Source organism: Ammodytes marinus (assembly GCF_949987685.1).
Source record: "Ammodytes marinus genome assembly, chromosome: 7".
In the NCBI taxonomy this organism is placed as follows: Eukaryota; Metazoa; Chordata; class Actinopteri; order Uranoscopiformes; family Ammodytidae; genus Ammodytes; species Ammodytes marinus.
The window spans coordinates 10,633,772-10,655,622 of record NC_137211.1 but is presented as its reverse complement, the minus strand read 5'-3'; the positions used below and the strand labels follow the sequence as shown (position 1 = coordinate 10,655,622).

Genomic DNA, 21,851 nt, shown 5'->3' with positions numbered 1-21,851 from the left:
GTTATCAAAGGTCTTAAATCATCCAGGAAATTCTCTTATGCAATTATCTAGCTCTAGTGTAATATAGTATAGCTAAACAATGGTCACAAAGAATGCTCACAACTAACACCAATGAAAAAATAAGCTAAGGTTAAACTAAATGCTGAACGAAAGAGGAACATTGTTTGACATGGAAACACACAAACCAGTCGGTAGACTCGAATAAGAGAACAATTTATTTTACCATCAGCTGACGTGTAAATACTGTACACACCCATAATATTGACAGAGAGACTCTTTAAAGAGGAAATAGTTTATTCTGTAAAGAAAAATGAAAGTCTCATCTAGGGACAAGGAGTTGGCCTTCTCTGAAGACTTGACAGTTTACGCTGTAGCATGGGCCTGAGACTTAGACAGGACCGTCAGGTCGGAGATGCACTTGGCGATGCTCGCCTTCTCCTGAAAAATCAAACACACACACAAAAATATGAGGCTCTGAATTTTCACCCTGCTGAGGTGTGTACAATACAAGTAACAACAACAGTGACTTGAAGGTAAGTTGGAAAACGTAACATTTTCACAATAAAGAACATTTATTTATAATAGGACTATACAGTTTAAGAAGAAGTAGCTTAAAATCAAGAGAATCCAATCAAATAGAACTATATTGGAACAAATAAGATTTTTTTATTTTTTTTAATGGGCACGACTTGTATTCAAGGACTACATGTTTGACATTGTTCACATTTTACATGTTCACAACATCCGTGTGGACAGCTTTTGAAGCTTAACATCCAGTCCGACAATGATTGGAAAAACTGTGCGGCAATGATGTAAACTGCTAATTAAAATAAAGCCTGAAATAAATTTGCAAACTTAACAATATTCCCCCTTAAAACAAATACAACACAAAATGCATTGTTTTACATAGGTTGACACACAAACTGAGAAACAGCACTTAGCTGGAGACTTTCTGACAAGTAAGTGACAATAACACGGACCTGCTCAGCAGTGAGGCTGCCGATGACACTCTTCTCCACCCAGTTGACCATGTGCTCCTGCTCCATCCTGGTGTGGAGGTGCTGCAGGGCGATCTGGTAGTCCAAGCGCCTTTTCACCTCATGGGTCACCATGTGTAGCCTCTCTCTGTAGTTGGTCTCCAACAGCACGGCCACATTGTTCTAAGAGGAAAAGAGGAGTCCATTCAGTCCTCATTCTTCACACTTTAGAAAATATCTGGTCAACCCTTTGGTTGCTTAAATTGTTGACCTTTTGCTTTCAATGTTATTTAAAGTAGCCTGAAGTCCTTTATTTTAACAGACCAGTTAGCTGCCTGGTGAGATTGCTGTTGATTCTAATGACCTTCATGTATCTATTTATTTATAGATTCTTATTTGTATAAATGTTCCTCCTTGTATTACAGCTCCCCACTTTCATTGAGGCCATGACTACCTTGTGATGATGTGGTCATTTTTACTTGTTGCCAGCAGAGGCCAGTACATTCTCCTGGCAGTCAGTGTAGATTGTTGTGCAAATATGAAGCCGCATATTATAGAGTGGAGAAATGGGAAAATAATATTAGAGTGGTCATTGCTGCGTACCCTCTTTGCGTCGAAGAGCATCGATCTTCCCTCTACCCTCCACTGTTCCTTCTTCTCATCATCAATAGCCTGAGCCAGGCTGGTCACAGCGAGGTCCTTCACCTCCTGAGCCTTGGCAACTTTTTCCTGCAAACACAGAGGCAGCAGGTTCACAGAGGTGCTTATAAAAGGTTATGCACAAAGCTCTAGTGTAACGATATTTGACTGAAAGCCCCAATCATGTGTGTTTAACTTTAAAAAGTATTCTGTGTAAAACGAAAATATTACAATAAGTATCGACACAATTTTTTAAGTAGCCCTTTAGCACAAATATAAAAGATAAAAACACAAAGCCATATGGTTACCAGCCTACCTCGTTCAGTTTGTCAGCAAAAGCTGCGACATCTGGACCAAATTTCTTGACACCATAGACGATGACGGAACCTACGGAGAGGGCAGCAAACGTCTCGTGGTTGATGACGTAGATTTCCTTGGAAAGCATGTAGAGGAGGAGGCCAGTGCCCAGCATGTAGGGTCCTGGTGAGAAAAGAAAAACATAAAAAAAAAAATCATTGTAAATAAAATGAGGTCTATAGGCTTTTATTGAGTAACTTTTATAGCAGACAGTGTCAACATGTGTGGCACAGAGTCCTATTGTACTTTATTGGTATAAAATTTTAAAAAATTGCATTTATTTGCAGAAGGATTGCAAACATAAAAGTTAATGTCAGATACGTTGCTCTTAGTAAGAAAGTAAGTATTATTCATATAAAGGGCTTTGAATCTTTTGGAATCCGATTCTAGGGGTCACGATTCAAAATCGATTTCCGATATAAAATCGATTTCAGGATACAGTTTATAAGAGGATTTCAGGATCTACTCCAGTCCACTGTGTGCTAAGAGGCGTCAAATTAAAGACCATGTCTTATTTATCTTTATTTAAGCATATTTTGATGTGAAGCTTGCAATGCATGTGATTTTAAGGCAAGTCAACATTACCGGTGGCAGCAAAATACATATTTAAAAAAATAAAAATGTAAATTATGTTTTATTTGATCGTTTTTGGCAAATTGTTAATCGATTTAAAATCGCAGGAGATGGGAATCGCGATTTTTACATGAAGTTTTTATTTACCACCCCTTCTCATATATAAGCAGCAGTAAAGTTAAATACAAGTATTTTAGAAGTTTTTATGCACCATGTATCTGAATCAAACTTGCTGTTGCTTTCACTGCACTGTCAATGTCATTTTCAATATCCCGTTTATTCTGCCTTGTGGTATTTGATTACCGTTATTTATTTATTTTATTCAATTCATGCATCTCTTTATTTCATGTTTTTTCTTTTATATCTTCTTAATGCCTCCTCTGTTTTATGTAAAATATCCAAATTGCCTTAATGTTAAAAAGGGACTTAATGAACCTGCCTTGCCACCCTGAGTGTCCAAAATGTATTTTTTACTATGTTGGTCTATTCTGTCCACACAACATCTACTGTCTGTTGTTGATACTTATAACTGCAAGCATGGAGCTAATGAGATGAATTGATATCATGTTTTCAAGGGTAGCTAGCTAGTAACGGTAACATTGTTATTTATTGGAGTTGGGTGATGGGATACAAAGGTGTTTAATTACTCCATTCGAACAACTAAGTTTTACTTCTGGTTTAAGGCTACTGACCTGTGACTCCAGTTTTGGGGTACAGGAGCTGGAAAAGCTCCTCTGGGAAGATACCATGACGGACTTTGCCTCCCTTCTCAGGCAGAGGGGGGACAGGGGCCAGACTCTGGGACGATGTTTGCAGGGAGCGAGACGCCTGGACCAGACTGTGGGAGACAAATACAAAAAAATATTTAAGGACAGCTATAATGGGATTTATATTTGAACTAGCTAAAACCTATCATATTAGAAACAAATACAGTATATAGAAAAACTTCTAAAAAGACACATACCCAGCTCCAAGGGGGCCACTGCCTTTCAGGGAACTGGCTGCAAGAACAAGCAATGACATACATTCAGGGCTGCTGCGTGTTTTCAGTCATGTTAATCTGTTATTTTCTTGACAATCAACATGTTTTTAAGACAATTTCAACAAAAGCTGATCATTATGAGGATAGGATTTGATGTATGAGCCAAGTGTAATTAATTAACTGGGAAAGGAGTGTATATAATATAACTTTACTATACAAATTACAAAAGTTAACTCAAATCCAGTTAAATGCTGAGGCCATCTCAATACCTGATGACAGTATAATATCAACGTATATGTCTTGTCGCAATTGAGCTGAAAGGATAGAAACACACTTTTGGTGGACTGAGGTTTTCCAGTTGCTACAAAACCAAATAGCAAAAGTAGCTGTCAAACAGGTGACATTTGCAGGCTTGCAGCACTAACGCCAAGTAAAGTAGCTTTAGTTAGCTACAGTTAGCTATATTCATTTGATTTACTCAGATGTAACCAAATGGACAATATGTCAGCCAGAAACACAGGTACATCTACATTTACCAGTAACTGTCGACACAAACCTTTAAGCAATAAACTAGTTACAGATTCAGAGGTTATACCTTGCGTGTGCTTAGCTACAGCTAGCGTTAGCATGTCTTTCATTCAACGTGCGGCCTTCACTTTACCCTTCAGATTCACTTTAGCTTTAGTCTCTCCTACTTCACAGTTTGGTTCCACCAGAGTCAATGCAGTTTGATTAATCATCTCTGAAGGGATATTAGTGCATACCTGAAACAAGAACGAGCCTGGACAGCATGTTTGGAAGATGAAGTGCTAGGTTCTTGTAACACCGGGCACCCTTGTTTCTCTCTCTTCTTGCCCTTCTGGCTTCTGCAAAGAGCAGCAAGGATAGCGGACAGGCGAGAAATCCTCTGGAAACCTCGCGAGAGTACGTTTGTCCACTTTTTCTATTTCTCTTTTTTTTTCTTCATTCACTTTATTTAATAAAATAAAGTAAGCAAACATTATTTCACAGAACTACAAGATTGAAATTGACGAATACAAGTATAAACCAAAAAATAAATGTAAATAGGCCTAACAGAAAAAGGAAACGGAGAAAATAATACAGAGTGTAGGTCAATAACATGGTCAATACTAGGGGTCAACCTTTACTATCTATGGGGTCAACATAAACAAAGGTTAAAACATTAAAATAGTCTTAATAGCTTTTACTTTGTTTCGGAGGCTAATGTCTTAATAAAATATAATGACATGTATTTCTTAACAGCTTGACAATTAGGTTTACCTCATTTACTATCTATGGTTTACCTATACCTTTTGAAATTTTACATTTGTGAATGTTAAACAAAATATAACGAAATTTCCCTAAAAATTACACTTGTTCATATATAACGTTGACTCTTAAACCTAAAAAGACATTTTCCAGCAAAAGCTCAAAATTAGAAATAATATTATCCAAGATAAATACATACATATCCTGCCACAGATTGTTATATAAAAGAGACCACTGGATGTCGCTGTATGCCAAGATACAATTTGTCAGTGTTCTTTTCTTGTGTTTAATTAGGAATTAGAGGTAATAAAGCTATTAGTGGAGAAAAAGTAAGGCCTATACATGATGCCAAAACCCAGTGTTTTGGGTCAATTCACTTTGAAAATGCTTATGAATTTATTCAAGTTCAATAGTAAATTGGTCTGTCAGTCAGCTTTAGGCAAATAATACACACACACACACACCCACCCACACACACACACACACACACACACACACACACACACACACACACACACACACACACAAACACAGAGGCACACACATCACCTGCAAAGCTGCTGATGCTCTGTACAATCATATACACCTTTGTCAGATGGTTAAGTGTCTAAGTAAGTCACAAACCAAGTTAAATGAAAATGACACTGCTGCAACCACACACACTCTGTACAGTGTTTTACCCCAGACAGCATGCATTGGGGGTGGAATTGGCTGGGTATGTGTGTAATCTTGGGGCCCACCCGTGTATGGCATCAGTCTGGTGCGAGTGGCTGCTGAGATAGAGGAACATATGACGCTGTGGTTCCCTTCACTTCCTGTTAAATTATGTTCAACAGAAACAGCTACATGTGAAACACAGACAGAAAAAAACCCGCACTTTTTAACAGAAGAGTGAGAAATGGAATACTCCCTCAGCCACTTCATGAAGACTTTTCCCCACTGAATGAGATGGCGTTGTAGGTAAGCTCCATCGTGTGTTTGTGCTTATCAGGCAAAATGTTCTCTTTGCATTATCTTACATTTTCCTCAGCCATTGTCAACACATGCCACGGCCTAGTCTGTCTTGGATAACTCTGATACTCTGTGTCAAAGGAGCTTTATGGCAAAATATGACAATAATGCAACCATTGCAACATCTACTACTACATTACCTATTCCCAAACCTAAAAGTAATATTATACTCGTATATTTAGAGCTCCTACTACAGCTACTGACACGCATGGTGTTCCAGAGAAAATTTATTTCTGTGCACCACTCCATCTTGAATGTAAAATCTACTTTTAAGGCTTTGCATTTTGCTTTATACTTTCCAAATATGTTCTTACACTTTTGGAGAACAACTTCAAACCCTCTTTACTTATTTTCCTTTGTTTAGGCAAAAGTCTTGAGATTAAAATGTCATGGCAGTGTCTGAGGAATACTAATGCATACCACCCAAGTATGACAGCATTATATATATTATATACATACAGTGTTTTTATATGAATATGAAAAAATAAAACTTAACTATTAGATATAGTTTATCTTAATGTATACCGAGTCATCATTTTGCACCTGTAACACTTAAGAATCATATTTTTAGCGGCAAGTAACACTTGATACGCATCTGTAAATTGTATGATTTCAACAAAATTGTTTACATACTCTATATCCCATCAGTATAAATAGTTATTATTGATTTCCTGGCACATTGTCGCCAGAAGAGCTGCCCGTCAAAACTCCAGCCAGCTCTTGATTATTCATTCTCTTGTCTTGTCACACACAAACTCTCCTGCCATTTCAGATCCAGCCACTCCCTCCGACCTCGCAATAACTCCTCGATTCCCATTCCCATCAAATGACCCTCTTCGCCCACCTGCTTGCTAGTCCCTCACCAGCCCTGTGGTGTATATACAGTGCGGGCCCATTTCTACCCATTCCCTGCCAGATTGTATGTTTTGTTTTCCAGCCTCTTTGGTCTGTGTGCCTGCCTGACCCTTGAACCTTTCCTCTCTTGTTGGCCCATTCTTGGATACATTTATCCTGTCATGATCATCCTGCCTAGTTTTGACTTTTGCTTGGATTTTGACTACGAGTTACATCTCCCTGACTTGCACATCTTTGAGTAGAGCTTCTGCGATCAAACCCGGTAACCTGCTGTCACACTGCCATGGACGCCCTGACTGTGAGTGGCGTACAGCTCTCCCCAGGGAAAGACTTTGACCAAAAAGCAGCGTTCAGAGCAGAGAAACATGAACACCTGCGAGGACGCAACAACGTGACTTCTTGTCGTAGTCCCACGAGAGAATTTGACACAAAAGTGATAAAGAACGAACTGAAGGAAAAGAGGCACCTGGAATTTCTGAGGAGGAGATCAGTGAGTCCAGAGTTGGCTGTCAACAGTTCTCCAAGGAGAAAACCCTCACAGAAGACACTTTCAATGAAACATTATAGTTCAATCTGCAAGACACAGACATTGCATACACATATCCAAAACACTGCCAATGGACATCCCAAGATGATGTTAACACCAAACAGCAGCGTGACTGATGGCCCAAGCACCAACACATGGGTAAGTCCAGCAAAAGGGTAAGAGTTGAATTTGACCAGATGCACGTCCAGATGGAATACTCCTCTTCTCTCTCCTCATCTACCCAGGCTTCGCTGTGGTCAGAGAAGGTAAATCTGACAAAGCAAGACACGGGCCAGGCAAGGAAGCAATCGTCTACCTCCTCAGCTGCCATGAAGGAATCAAACCAGCACAGGATGAAAAGCACAGAGAAAAGAGAGAATAGGGTTAATGGTAAAATCCTCACTAATGTTTTGAGTGACTGTCATATTATAATTGACCTTTCGCACAAATAATGCTGTTTTTGTTTGTTTTTAACTTTCTATCCAAGCTCAAAAGACAATCATCAAAACATCCCTCCGAACAGAAAAGATTCAACAAAAAACTGAAAATATTCTCCAGAAAATTATACGGCGAGAGAGCAGTGTACAGACAGAGTGAGTTGAGTTAGATTTGGTATTAGAGCCAGCTGTGACCAGTGTTTTTAATATTTCTACAATGAGATATTCCCTTTCTTTACAGGTCTGGTCTTGTCACTGTCAAGGAGTCAGTAAGTTTCATACTGTTAACATTAATTTGCATGTTTAAAATTAATAATTATAATGATATTCACAAATTCAAGCCATGTTTCTTGTCTCTCACCTCTCACATAATAGGATGTCCAGCGGTTAGCTGACTACTTGCAGGTAAACCAGCTAATTCCTATCCAACTCCATCCTGGGCTAAGTTTTGTTTGTTTTTTGATTATACTTGGCCTTTTTTCGAGGAAAGAAGAAATCGGTTTTACCGGAAGGTACCAAATATCTGTATTTGTAAATACTGTGAAAAAGATGGTCAGGGTTCTCCTCTAAAACACATGCTGTAGGCTATGCACACTTTTTCTCAGATGGACACCAGATTTTTTGTTAAAGCAACTTTACCAAATAACTTATGGTTAACTGTTTATGTACTTTTAACTTTAAGATCTTTTTAGCAGTTGCATTACAATATACAATATAGGAAGAGTGCAACCAGAGCCGGCCCAATCCTTCAGGGGGCCCTAAGTGAAATATGATTAGAGGGCCCCTCTCCAATGTTAGCGCTGCTGAAGCTATAGATCTTTGTTAAATATCATTCACACACCCAGTGTTTTCCACTAGTGCCTCCACTGTGCGGCTGTGTGAAAATATTAGACAGCCGAGATTCAGACCCTCCTAGGGGGATCCGGGGGTTTGCCCCCCGTGAGATTTTTTTAACCTTTTTAAAGTGAAATGCATGAATCTGGTGCACTTTGAGAGGAAAATTAAGAGGCTAAATCTGAGAAATTGTGTGTGAACAAATAATTTGGAGACACTGGGTCAGATGAGTTAGAAGCTATTGAAGGACACATGGATTTTCCACAAAAATATTAATATAAAATAAAATATCATGGAGGGTCCTGTGGGTTGGGCTTGGAGCTCTTTTTCTTTTACGGGACATATTTCTCTGTAATATAGCGAATGCATTTAAATGCAGTGTGAGGAACGAAGCAGAAGAACTCTGTTGTCCAGCTACTGTATCTTTTTTTCCACAGACAAGGCTGAAATAGGCTATAGACTATACACAGTGCATGGGCAACTGAGGGCAGCCCCATTTCCAATTGTTTTTAAATAAACTCAATACACACTGTGCATGGATGTGAACGTGACATGATCAGATAATTTTGGATTTCCTCCCAGATGAACTGATTAAATTTTTAGGCTATTAATTATCTAGACCAAAACATTTTATTCCTTTTTTTATATGATAACTCACATTTGCAAAATATGATGTTAATATCAAACACACAAACTAAAAAAAAATATATATATATATATATATATATTTTTTTATTTTTTAGGGGGCCCCCCAGGCAGTCGGGGGCCCTAAGCGGCCGCTTATGCCTCGGGCCGGCTCTGAGTGCAACCATACTATTTCATTGAGGTGCTGGAGTCTGTCCAAAGAAAAAAAGCTTGTTGGTCAAAATCATCTGCAATCGATCATAACTGTGACATACTTAAAATTAAAATGACTCTATAAGTTCTGCAAGGGGAAGTTATTATTATTTTTTGGGCATTTTTCAAGCTTTATTGACAGATAGAGAGACAGAGATGAAATGGGGTAGAGAGGGGAATTACATCCAGAAACAACCCAGGCTGGACTCGAACCCGCATCCGCTGCTACAAGGGTTCATTCGGTGGAAAATGTAGTCTACAGTGGCTGTAATTAAGCAAAAGCAAGAAAGCATAAGTTTGATAGTCTTGCCCTGCTTGAATGATCTGAAGCTACTTTTTTGTTGACTGGCCTCTAGCTTATGGTGGCTAATGTAAGCAAACGGATATAACTGGACTAAGTTTATTTTTACATAGAGTACCAACTGTGTGAAGTTAATTGCCTGCATTTTAATAGACTGTGTTTATGTTATTAGAGTGCTTTTTTACACCCAGTACCTGAGATGATATATGTTATAGTGATCATAATTATCAGCATAATTTAGATATCAGGTTTAAATCTAGCTGATTTAGCCGTCTTAAGCTACACTCAGTATTAGCATGTTGTTGCAGCTTTTAAAAAAAAATCTCTTTCTGTCTGTCTTGTGCCAGGAGGCCCTGTGGAGAGAGGAAGCCGTGAAGAAGAAGCTAGCAGCCCTCCAGGAGAGCACGTCAAACCTTGTGAACTCCTCTAGCAAAATATGGACAGTAAGGCTCTCCATCCTTTACTTTACTACATACACTCCCCCCCCCCCCCACCCCAACACCCCCCACCCCAACTGCTGCTGCTGCCTCAGGAAGGCCTGTGCAGTCTGTGGTTTGGAACTTCCTGCTTCCGCTACAGCCTATACTGCACAGGACGAGTGCAAGCTGTCACTCTTACACAGCAAGGGTGTGCCAGACAGAAACCATTATAGCGGCTATGCATTATCATTAGGTCTCTTTGGCTTCACTGGCTGTAATGAATGAAAGGGGAAATATTCATGTTTCCCCTTTTCTTTGTTTTATTGCTTTTTAACTTTATTTCATTGCTTTGAAAAGCTTGGGATCTAGAAGTTTATTTAGTTTAAACAATTTTTGCTTTTTACATCAATGAAAATACTTTCTAACGCAGGTATGTTATTGTTAGGCATGCTTGTGTGTTATATTCCTACACACAGTAACAGTTGTAGCACATGGACACATTGTGATCTTACTAGAGGCTCACTGATGCTGCAAGTTCTCTCTGCGCACCAGTGAGCACAGACGGTTTAAGAAAATGCTGTCACAGATTTTGGTACATGAACCATTCATTTTCCATCTGCATGGTTCAACGTGTCAGTCATTTCCTCTCTAACCCACACAGGCTCGCTGCAGTGAAGACCTGCTAAGAAACCAGATCAAGGCTTTGGAGGCGCAGCTGCAAGCCTGTCTGCAGGTAAGAGCAGCAGCGGCCATGGGGAAGAAGCAGTCACAGAATGTTTTTTAATCATTCAATAATAGTCTTCTTCTATAAATGTATAATGTCTTTGCAACAATCCAAATATTGTTTTTTTTACCCTAAAACAGCCAACTTTCTACTTCACAATGTGATGGTGCAGTGTAGAGGCTTGCATCTGTAGGTTTAACTCTGCCGTGCTCTGTCCTTTCTTACAGAAGTTTCCAAAGGATGGAATGAAGAAACTGGTGCTACAGATGGAGAAGCAGAAACTGGTGTATGAGGAGAAGGCCCTGCTCGCCCTGCAGAAGGCAACACATGAGAAAACCGAGGCGATCATCAAGACTGAGACACTGCAGGTCAAATATCTATCAATAACAAAGCACAATGTTTTCTATTTCAATCTTGAAAGACACGTCATAGTCATTGACATTTGGGGTTTTCTGGAAATATATATGACCTGTTAGCGTATTAAATAGTCAAGTGTAATGCATGGTCAATATTGCAGCTGAATCTAAACCATACTTGGGATTATTGCCATCAGGAAGCGCTAATTACAGCAAAGGCAGAGGCACTTAGATGGCAGAGTCTGTATGAGGAGCTGAGGCTGAGCTCTGGACAACTCAGGGAGAACCAACACCTCAATAATGACCAGCTGCAACAACTGCACAACCAAGCAGAGGTACTGTATTGTCTGCGTTCATGTGGACTGTCACACGTTTCAAATGTCCAATTGTTATGAAAAACACATGTGTCCTTTGCAGTTGACCAGAGTCACAGAAGCCGAGCTGAGGGAGGAGGCGACGTCATTGAGACAAGAGAAGACGGACCTACAGTACAACATATCTCTGCTGGAAGAGGACAACCAGATGTTAAGAGAGGAAAATCAGCACCTTAGAGGCAAGGCACTGGGACTTAAGACTATTTTTTTTCCCTGAATCTGTAAAGATTCAACGTGAAGTCAACTGTCTGCTTTTTCTTGCTGTAATCCTGGAACTAAACACAGTTTACTATTTGCAGCATTTCAAACCGTGTATGTTATTAATTTTAACCGCTTCATATTTCCTAGAAGGCAGCAATGAGATCCAGGACTTCACGATGCTGGGGCGTGAAGCAGAGCCTCAGCTGACTGTCAAGAGAGACTGTCAGGTGGAGCAGGAGCTGTGTCACTCTCAGGAGAAACTCCGGCTCAAAGAGAGAGAGGTAAAGTGGAGATAAGGCAGTAGAGCATTCACAAGCTTCATGGTCTTTACATGTAACATTGTTATCATTTTGTGATACATGAATCCAAACTGGTGTTGTGCAGAGATGAATGTATAACGAGAATGTATAGTTACAAAAATGGTTAAAGCATTACTTACACATGTCATATTTTAGTAGATCATTTGTATTTTAGAAATAGTATCTTATTGATTTAAAGGAAGTCTCAATACATTGCTAATTTATTCAAATGAGTATCAACTCTATTGAAATAAAATTGACACCAAAACCCTTTAATTGTTTAGGGGACATTTTGACATCTATAGTTTTACACACATCTTGAAAAATGTATTTCTAAAGATCGACTGGATTGTAAATGTATTTAAATTAGGTTGCATCCAATCAAAATCTACATGCATGTCCCCTCCATATGGTGCGTGTGTGCGTGCGTGTGTGCGTGTGTGTGTGTGTGTGTGTGTGTGTGTGTGTGTGTGTGTGTGTGTGTGTGTGTGTGTGTGTGTGTGTGTGTGTGCAAAGTGCGAGGAGCTGCAAACAGAGCTGCATGCCATGGAGCAGGAGTGTCAGTCCAGCCAGGCCCGGCTGTCGCAGTGCAGAGACGAGCTCCGGCAACTCGGACACCGCCACAAGGGCCCGGTGAGCTGTGTTGCTGTGTGTGTGTGTGTGTGTGTGTGTGTGTGTGTGTGTGTGTGTGTGTGTGTGTGTGTGTGTGTGTGTGTGTGTGTGTGTGTGTGTGTGTGTGTGTGTGTGTGTGAGTGTATAAGGGCAATTTGATACTACATTATATGACCTACTATATGACCTTGCTATGCTCAAATACTCTCATTGCCCCTTACATCGACAGTTCTCATATTGACAGTTGTGTAGCATATTATTCTACACTCTCTTTACCAATGCCTTTACCCTACAGTGATGATCTAATGCTCACATGTACTTTACTGCAGCAAACGTAGATGACATTCGTTCCCTCTCTCTTTAGACGCAGTGTGGCTCCTGGTGGAAGGTGTGGGTGTTCTTCCTTCTATCCATCACTGTGGCACAGGTTGCCATGTTGTGGATGTGGCATCCCCCTTTTAGGGAGCAAGTTGAAGACCTGTATTCGGACATAGAAACACGCATCGAAAACTATCTCATGGAAATGGCCTCTCCTCAACACTCGGGCTGTTTTAGACCAATATGATAATGTCTCTGCCCTGACATTTTAGTTTTAGTTGCTTTTTCGTTTTAAAATAAGTCATTTTGTGACATGTGTTTTCTTGATATTTTTGTATTAATTTTAGACCTGGGACTCAGAAGTGTGTGTGAAGTTGAAATGTGTAGGAAATTTGCAGAAAGTTCAAATACAAGTGAATTATTCCAGTGTGAAAAATGCAACAATGCTTGTTTCTAATATTGTACCAATGAAAACATGTTTTAAGCACTATTAGCTCACAAGTGGGCTGACGTTTTAACAAAACTGTGTAGATAATATAAATAAAATAGTTAGGAACAGGAGGATGGGATGTATTCTTTGTACTGTAAACATCTGATTTTGTCAAAAGCACCAGCTTGAATGACTAAAAAGACATTAAATAAAGAGAAACGTCATAGAAATACTTTCAGCTAATGTAGCGATGGAATTGGCATAATTGATGTCATAATAAAATAAAAAATAAATGAAGTATTCCGTTAAAGAGCCATTACAGTTTGATATGTTAAGAAATAAAGGAATATTGTTACCATAGCAAATGTTATTATTTGTTAAGTTTTTTTAAAGACCATTTTGATCTTGTTGAAACTGAGTCGAAATGAAAGTGTCAGTGGTTATTGTATCAAGTTCATGGTGCCTTAGTTTAAGAGCAATGCAAAATCAGGATCACACTAATGTTGGTAAAAGAACATCTTTATCGTTCACACACTGTCTTACAAAATACCGTTTCAATGTCAATATATTGTAAACAAATACAAATGAAAAATGCTCAAGATAAACTAACCTCCTGACCTGAGCCACAGAACAATATTTTTAAGACACAGGGATGCTATTTAATATGAGTAAACAAGCATTAATCATATAATATTTTTAGGACATTTGTATTTGTCAAATAAATAAAACTAAACTGTGAAAATGCTCAATTGTAAATAAAAGTTTATAATCCTATTACAGTCCATGTATCATCAATAGAATGTACTTAAAGTAAAAAATTAAAAAGTACTCATTACGTAATATTTGTATATAAATACAATATTGGATCATTAATACTGATGGATAAATGTACATATAAGAAGCATCTTAATAAATGTAGCTTTTTCAGCTGAACCACATGTTAACTGTACTGATGGGCAGTTTAATCTTACAACAGTGCAACGTACATTAAGAATTCACTACTGCAAAGTACATAGCTGAAAAATAAATGTGGTTGTGTAAAACATACAATGTGTGACTCTGCAACATTTTGTCTTATGTATTAATACTGATCTAAATTTTAATCATGAGTCCATTAATTACACATTTCATGAGCAGACCCACTGTACACTTCGAATGGGCAATTTAAAAATAATTTTTTTGTAAATCTAATTACAGTATTTAATTTTTTCTCAGGTAGTACTGTACTATAGTTTGAAGTTCAGTACAGATTTTTTTTATTTTGTAAACAAATAAAAATAAAAATAAATTATTTTGTAAAAATACAGATAATATTCGTAGCAGATAGCCTATCTGATGCATCACATTGCAATTGAGAACTGTTGTTCAGCAGTAACTGTGTCAGTGATGTGGTGGCACTGTGTGGTAACTACCAGCTGCTTATGTCTATGCCACAATGCCGATATCAGTCCATTCTAAACAAATGTTCATGAAACTGACAGGCATGAGTGACACATGATACCGTCTATTGTCTGATAACACTCTAAAACACTCTCAAAGCTGAACACTCTTAGTGCTATGGAGCTATTGTTCATTGTATTCAGAAGGTTTTAACTGTTCCAGATAAAGCCCCATTCTCAACAGGCACTGACACAGCACGTCCACCACACACATCTGTCTTTCACCCACGTTTACCTGCATGTTCCCCAAAATACAACACAGGATGGAGAGATGGATCTTTGCCGGACTGAGGCTCAGTCTCCTGGTGAACCTGAAGGTAAGAGGCTGCTAAGGGGTGCTGTGGGTGCAGATGGGTGGGGAGGTTTTTTTGCAAAAATATGTCACAATAGGAAAAAGGGGATCTAACAAAACTCGCTTTTACTTACAGAGCGATAACCATCTTCAAGATGAGGACTGCAGGTCTGCTGTTTGTCGTGGGGTTGTGTGTGCTGAGCATCACATCTTCCCTGAAAATCTGCGCTTTCAACGTCCAGAGCTTTGGGGAATCAAAGGCAAATAACAAGAAGGTTATGGGGATTCTAATGAAGGTACTGTATTGTTTGTGTGTACAACAACTAGATAAATATCCACACCAAACCACAGTTTACAGATCTTTTTTCTTTTCTTCCCAAGATTCTTTCTCGGTGTGACTTGTGTCTCATCCAGGAGGTGCGGGACTCTAAAGGAGAAGCAATACAATCTTTGGTTAAGGATCTCAACAGGTACAAGCTGTTGTAGGTTCAAGAACATGACATTTAAAGGACCTGTTAAATCCTCATGAAATACCTACCTTCAACTTTGAACTGATCTCATGAATTTTTTTGTCAGCAGTTTCGACAATTCCAACTCGTACTCCTACGTGGAAAGTGAAAGGCTGGGCAGGAAGACCTACAAGGAGCAGTATGTCTACATTTACAGGTAAGAAAAAGTAGGTAAGGTAAATGTGACCCAGCGGTCGGTTTCACATTAAATCCTCAAAGTTGTATTTTTTCCTCTCTCAACACCCTCTGCAGGAACAATATGCTGGAGGTCAAAGAGCACTATCAGTATCCCAAACCAAAGGGAGACGCAGTCAATGAAACTGATGATTTCTCCAGAGAGCCTTTCATCGTTCGCTTTCACTCCCCCACTACATGTAAGAGGATGCAAAAGGCATATGTGGAATTCTAAAGAAGTATGCATAAGTGTCTGATCTGGAAACTTATCTGGGGCAGGTTTCACACAGACAGACATTTACTTTGATTTAGATCAAACTAATAGTCAGATGTCTAAATTCATCTGATGCACAAACATGGTACTTCTTGATGATTTAAGACTAATTTGCCATAAGTTCTGGGAAAATGTAGATTTAAAAAAAAAAACAGTTAAACATGACTTCTTAACAGTATATAATGAAATAGTTAGAGGACATTTTACTGTAATCATTTTACATACAATCTCAATGCAGTGCAGACGTGTAGCTGCATTGAAAAGCTGTGGCTTATTTTTCTAACTCATAAGTCAGCTGTAGGATTCAAACAAGCCATTCTCATTTCTCGTCCACACATTGTCAGCAAACCACAAATTACCAGCCATGTTTCAGTTTGAGACAACTTTGTGGTGGGGCGGCTAACTTTCAAAGGCTCACAACAAAGTCAGCCTTTTTTTGTGTGCAACTTTCCACTTACCATTAGAGCAACATTTAGACTGGCCTAATATTACAGAGCAGTCTGAATATAATCAAAAGAATAAGACACTATTCTGTATATGTTAACACATTCATTGAAGATGTGTCATAAATCTCTTGTTGTGTTTCTATTTTTTTGTTTTTTTGCAGTGGTAAAGGATTTTGTCCTGATCGGTCAGCACACCTGTCCCAAAAATGCCATGAAGGAGATTGACCTGCTGTATACTGTCTTCAAAGGAATTTACCAGAAGTGGAAGACTGATGTAAGTCAAACCATGTCAACTCATTTTGGTCATTTTTTAATCTACATCTTTGTCAGAGTTCCTCAACCCATGTTGGTTTCTCTTTTTCACATGTGACGACATTCATGAGAAAAAATCTCTTGACTTCCCTTTCTGCTTCCTTCCCTTCACGCATCGATCGGCCAGAACGTGATGATCTTGGGGGACCTGAACGCCGGCTGCAGCTACGTTACCATAAAGGGCTGGAGAGCTGTTCGCTTGAGGAGTGACCCCAAATTTAACTGGCTCATTGGAGATGACCAAGACACTACTGTCCGCGAGAAGACACGCTGTGCTTATGACAGGTTAGGGATGGCTGATAACTACATTACATTATTGAACTACATTACATTAGGGGACTGCTTACATATGTAGCACTCAAAGTTTACTGCATGTACTTTGTCTATAAGGAAGTCAAATGATTGATTATGGTTATTTTATCAGGGCTTTCTGCTGCATATGCCCATCGTGATAGACAGGGTTTTGCCTCACAGAATGGCTTTTACATTTTCAACAGGATCATAGTCCATGGACGTCAGATGATTTCTTGTATAGTCCCAGGATCAGCTCAACCATTCAACTTTAAAGAGAATTTCCATCTCACAGAGGAGGAGGTAAACATGTCAAAAACAGACCTTTCTTCAGTTTGTTTATGTACTTAAATTGAACACCAATTCTGTCCTTTTGATGCCACTTCAGGCTCTGGAGGTGAGTGACCATTTTCCTGTCGAAGTTGAGCTGAAGTCCAACCACCGCTACCTTCTCCGCAATGAGCTGTAGGCCACTCAGGACAACAATCAACAAACCAGGATGTCTTGACTTTAACTGTAATTTTATTTGATTTCATCTGTTAAAATAAACAAAGGTACCCATCAAAATATAAACTGATTACAAGTGTTTTTTTATAATGACTCAGACTCATTTAAGTGGCACAGCACTCATCTCAGTTTCATAGTAGGACACCCAATAAACATGAGCCGTTTCAGCAGGAAGGAACTGCGTGTTCGACTGTCAGAGTCTATATTGTGCATTAGAAAAACCACATCAAAGCTGACATCATTTCATGAGCTCATGAAGGTACGTTTTTGTAGAGACACACAACAACAAAAAACAATCTTTTTGTGATTTAATTTGTTAAAATACTTCTTTAAAACATTTTGATTATCCTCAGTTTTACGGTATGGCTTACACAATGTAGATGTTTGTGGTCATATGTATCTCACCAAATGTGTTCATTTTAATGCTTAACTTTTGCACCGTCTGTTTGACAGGAAGCCACTGGCAGCAGCAACAGATGAGAGTTACTTCGAACTTCCTTTCTGAGCAAAGACATCATCTGTGGCAATGCAGTAATGTTCGTCTTGTTGTAACTCCTACATAAACTTTCGCTTTTTTGCAAAGATGGAACAAAGTTTGGCTGATATCCTTGGTGATGCATTTTCAGGTAAGAAATATGTCATATAATTGTGGTTTTTATGTACTTTTTTTTCTTTCTTTTTTTTCTTTTTACGCAAGTATTTAATTTTCAAATTATTATGTATCACAGATACCTCTGTTCCTACATTCCATGAGGAAGATTTGGATTTTGAACATTTTGATTGTGATGAAAACTTTGAAGAGGACATAACAGGAATCTCTGAAGCCGCCCTGCACCAGGAAGCAACTACCGATATGTACATGGCTGAACATGTTGACAAGGATAAAAACGATGATGAGGCTTTTCAAAGTGTAGGGGCCATAAGCATGGACCAAACACTGGAGGAGGATTACACAAGCTCAGAAGTAGATTCTGAACAGGAAGGTTCTGACTCTGGAGACGATGAAGATGAGGAGGACGAGGAGAGGGGAACAGGAGAGAACCCAGAAGATTTGTTGATGTCGGTTCGCTGCAGCGATGAGTTTTGTGATGGTAATAAAGAGGACGGGATCTTTGCTGAGGGACAACCTCTGGGCCCAGAGGGTGCTGAAAAACCTCTAGTTAGAAACGAGGAGCAGGGTGAGAGTGAGAGTGACGAGGAGGTGTCCTATTTCAAGAGAGTCCCTGGACGTGGCAGTGAAATGATGATTAAAGGTGACAGCATTGAAGAGGATGGGCAAGAGGGAGAAGAAGAAAAGCGAGAGGACACGTTTGATTCCGAGTGTGGGGGCATGAAAGTCGAACGAGGAGAGAATGTCCTTGCTATGCACTTTGAGCAGGAGGTTGTTAATCCTTGCAGTGAGGGCCAGTTGAAAATCAGTTTGGAATTTCCAGAAATATCTGTTGAAAAACTGCAGGATCTCATCGCTGAAGTTGACAGGGAGGAATATTCGGAGAAAGTGAGGGAATTCTCAGGTGAGGAGCACCAAGAGGCGGGGGAGAGCTTTGCAGATTATCCCTCAGACTTTTCTTCATGTGAATATGTAGAAGATGGAGGAAAGGATCAAGAAAGTGATCGCCCGTCGAACGCCTCGGCTTGCACATCCGACAGCAGTTCCATTAAAAAGCAGGACGCCAGCCTGGACAGAGCTGTGGCAGATAAAGCGGGGACGGGAAGAGCTGCAGACTCCGATGAGGAAGGAGATGAGTATCTGTACAGCAAAGATTTAAAGGTGGATGCTGATAGGTTCAGGAGCTTGGATGTTGCGACTGGAGAAAGAGACAGAGGGAAAATAGAGACCAATGAGAACGTCATTGGCGATGCAGCCGTTTCCGGGAGTGATGACGAAGGTAAAATAAGTGATAGTGATTCTTACATCTCCAGTGACGATGAGGTCCAAGTAAAGAGGAGCGACGAGGAACTAGACATAGGTTTATGTGTGGACAGTATTTGCCAACAAGATCGTCAAAACAAGAAGCAGCTGGAGGAGATTCCTGGTGGGAGCGGTACAGCGTTTACCAGGCAGAGCGCATCTGAAGACTGCAACAGAGCAGATCCCACAGATCTCCACATAAACTGGAAGCCAGACGTGCTACCAACTGACACCCTTCTGTCTGAAGACCTGTTAACCACAGAGGACAGAGACGAAGAGGAAACACTGCTCTCAGATTTGACTCCTTCAGAAGATGTCAACAGCAACTTGTTGGTGCAGAGCGGAGACGCAAAATACACAAACACAAGCCCCTCTAACCAGGGATCCCTGGACGACAGCTTCTTCTTTACTGCTGAACCTGGATCCTCCGGGGCCGGCGAGCTTGGGCAGCTGGGAGACGACGAGTACGAAGAGGACAGGAACTGGGAACAAGAGCAGGAGAGAATCAAGGCTTTCTATGAGTTCTACGATGACAGCGACGGAGAGAACGACAGAGAAGGCAAGTGAAGATGCAAAGGTGCTTATATTTAGTTCTGAAGTGTTGTTTGCGTCCAGCAAATCATCGGTTTTCCTTTGTGCATCGTTACAGGGAGGCAGATAAGAGTTCAGTTTTCCTCAGATCCACTGTCTGAAGTCATTCACTACGAAACTGACAGGTAAGAAGAATGACTACAACCGGGGCTAAGACAGATCCCCATAAAATCTATATATTAACAAATGAATGTGTCTGCACGTTCCTTTCTCAGCAGTGAGAGAGATTCACTCAGCAGTTCCACAGATGGGGAGGAGGACTTGAGCTCTGCAGAAATATCTGAGGTTTGAATGCGGAACACATGAGCACACACGGAAACAGTTACACACAGACACACACACACAGACACACACACAAACAAATAATTGAGATTTGTTTTTTTATCTGCTAGGCATCTGCCCAGGAATTAAGGGAGCCGGATGACACCACGCAAATAGAACCTGCTTGTGGTCTGCCGAACACCCAGCTTCCAGAGAGAGAGACGGAATTTAAAAACAAACAAATTTGTACCAGAAAACACAAAGTGAGTACACAGTCGCCTTTACTGCACTTTCAATGTGTTCATTTGTTACTTAATTGTTTGGTGACCTTACCTCTCTGTCCCGTCCCTGATTTCTGCAGTGCCTCAATTTGCTGAAGCTGACACTGAAGATGTGTGTTGTGATTGTGATGGGACTGCTGATGTTCTGGTTGGCCACAGACCAAGCAGGCTGGTTCAGCCCATTGATGTAAAAGTTTAATGTTTTGGTCCTTAACAGTTGTTCACATGCCTGCCTATGATGGAAAAAAAATGCCAAATGACAGCTTTATCTGTTAAAGTGCTAACATTTAATCTTGTGTTTAGTTTTTGTATATACAGCTTTGTGCTTAATAAAGATGTATCTTTCTTTATAATTATGCTGGTGTGATTGTATGAACTTTAGATAGGCTAAGTCATATATCTGGCTAAAAAGGCCCACATCTAATCTTATTGTGATGGACAGTAACTCAGTCAAATTACAATTTTGAGATTATTGAACTTTACGCAGTATACTGTAGCCCAGGGGTGTCCAAACTTTTTTCACTAAGGGCCACATACAGAAAAATCTACGAAGGGCCGGGCCACTTCGCAAAAATAACACATATTTATCAGGACATGTAGCTGCTCTGATTTTTTGTTTCATAGTGTCTTCGTAAATTGTAATCCTTCTTCATGGCAACACTTTCCTTGCACATTAAACAGACACATTCCCCCTCTTGTTTATATGCCAATGATACACCCAGTGTTTTCTGCCTTTGTGTCCAATGTCCAGCAGGGTGAAAATAGTATCCAGCCGAGGTCCCGACTCTCCTAGGAGGGTCCGGGGGTATGCCCCCCCGGGAGATTTTTTTAAGTTTTTAAAGTGAAATGCATGAATCTGGTGCACTTTGAGAGGGAAATTAAGAGGCTAAATCTGAAGAATTTTGTATGAAAAAAAAATGGAGACACTGTGTCAGATGAATTAGAAGCTATTGGAGAAGGACACAGATTTTCCATAATAATATTAATTTAAAATAAAATATCATGCAGGGTCCTCTGGGATGGGCTTGTTGCTCTTTTTCTTTTATGGGACATATTTCTCTATAATATAATAAGTGCATTTAAATTATTTAAAAATTAAAAGCGCCATATTACATTATATTTTTAAAATGTGCCACGGGCCAATCAATCAGTGTTTGACACCCCTGCACTAGTGGGTTAACTAAGAAATGCAAAAAAAAAAAAAAAGGGCCATATTACATTACATTTTTAA

At 39.7% G+C, this 21,851-nt stretch overlaps 4 protein-coding genes across 6 annotated transcripts; 3 read left to right on the top strand and 1 right to left on the bottom strand.

The window, feature by feature from the left end:
- Positions 1 to 197: 197 nt before the first annotated feature.
- Positions 198 to 4,413, bottom strand: atp5pb (ATP synthase peripheral stalk-membrane subunit b). The gene is made up of 7 exons (XM_080031285.1): positions 4,293 to 4,413; positions 3,511 to 3,547; positions 3,239 to 3,384; positions 1,933 to 2,096; positions 1,581 to 1,706; positions 981 to 1,160; positions 198 to 438 (listed from the first exon to the last, which is right to left on the bottom strand). Exons 1-7 carry the CDS (start codon positions 4,318 to 4,320, stop codon positions 364 to 366), a joined length of 756 nt encoding a protein of 251 aa, XP_079887411.1. The 5' UTR covers positions 4,321 to 4,413; the 3' UTR covers positions 198 to 363.
- A 2,485-nt stretch (positions 4,414 to 6,898) lies between these two features.
- On the top strand, positions 6,899 to 13,952 carry traf3ip3 (TRAF3 interacting protein 3). Its single transcript, XM_080031722.1, has 13 exons — positions 6,899 to 7,348; positions 7,435 to 7,579; positions 7,677 to 7,782; positions 7,868 to 7,895; positions 8,002 to 8,031; positions 9,946 to 10,041; positions 10,679 to 10,750; positions 10,969 to 11,109; positions 11,295 to 11,432; positions 11,515 to 11,650; positions 11,820 to 11,953; positions 12,488 to 12,604; positions 12,948 to 13,952. Exons 1-13 carry the CDS (start codon positions 6,947 to 6,949, stop codon positions 13,146 to 13,148), a joined length of 1,746 nt encoding a protein of 581 aa, XP_079887848.1. The 5' UTR covers positions 6,899 to 6,946; the 3' UTR covers positions 13,149 to 13,952.
- Positions 13,953 to 15,217: 1,265 nt separating this feature from the next.
- dnase1l1l (deoxyribonuclease I-like 1-like) lies at positions 15,218 to 17,537 on the top strand (the record flags this gene model as incomplete). The annotated part of the gene is made up of 8 exons (XM_080031777.1): positions 15,218 to 15,358; positions 15,444 to 15,532; positions 15,642 to 15,728; positions 15,824 to 15,945; positions 16,627 to 16,739; positions 16,905 to 17,062; positions 17,275 to 17,371; positions 17,457 to 17,537. The coding sequence occupies 8 exons, from the start codon at positions 15,218 to 15,220 to the stop codon at positions 17,535 to 17,537; spliced, it is 888 nt and encodes a 295-aa protein (XP_079887903.1).
- A 160-nt stretch (positions 17,538 to 17,697) lies between these two features.
- Positions 17,698 to 20,934, top strand: LOC307253668 (uncharacterized protein). Of its 3 annotated transcripts, none has more exons than XM_080031793.1 (7): positions 17,698 to 17,834; positions 18,029 to 18,201; positions 18,304 to 20,046; positions 20,137 to 20,203; positions 20,297 to 20,363; positions 20,471 to 20,602; positions 20,701 to 20,934. In XM_080031793.1, the coding sequence occupies exons 2-7, from the start codon at positions 18,159 to 18,161 to the stop codon at positions 20,809 to 20,811; spliced, it is 2,163 nt and encodes a 720-aa protein (XP_079887919.1). In that variant the 5' UTR covers positions 17,698 to 17,834; positions 18,029 to 18,158; the 3' UTR covers positions 20,812 to 20,934. The 3 variants fall into 3 exon arrangements, with proteins under 3 accessions (XP_079887919.1, XP_079887917.1, XP_079887918.1); XM_080031791.1 differs by having other exon boundaries at positions 20,294 to 20,363; XM_080031792.1 differs by having other exon boundaries at positions 18,304 to 20,050; positions 20,141 to 20,203; positions 20,294 to 20,363.
- The last annotated feature ends 917 nt before the right edge of the window (positions 20,935 to 21,851 follow it).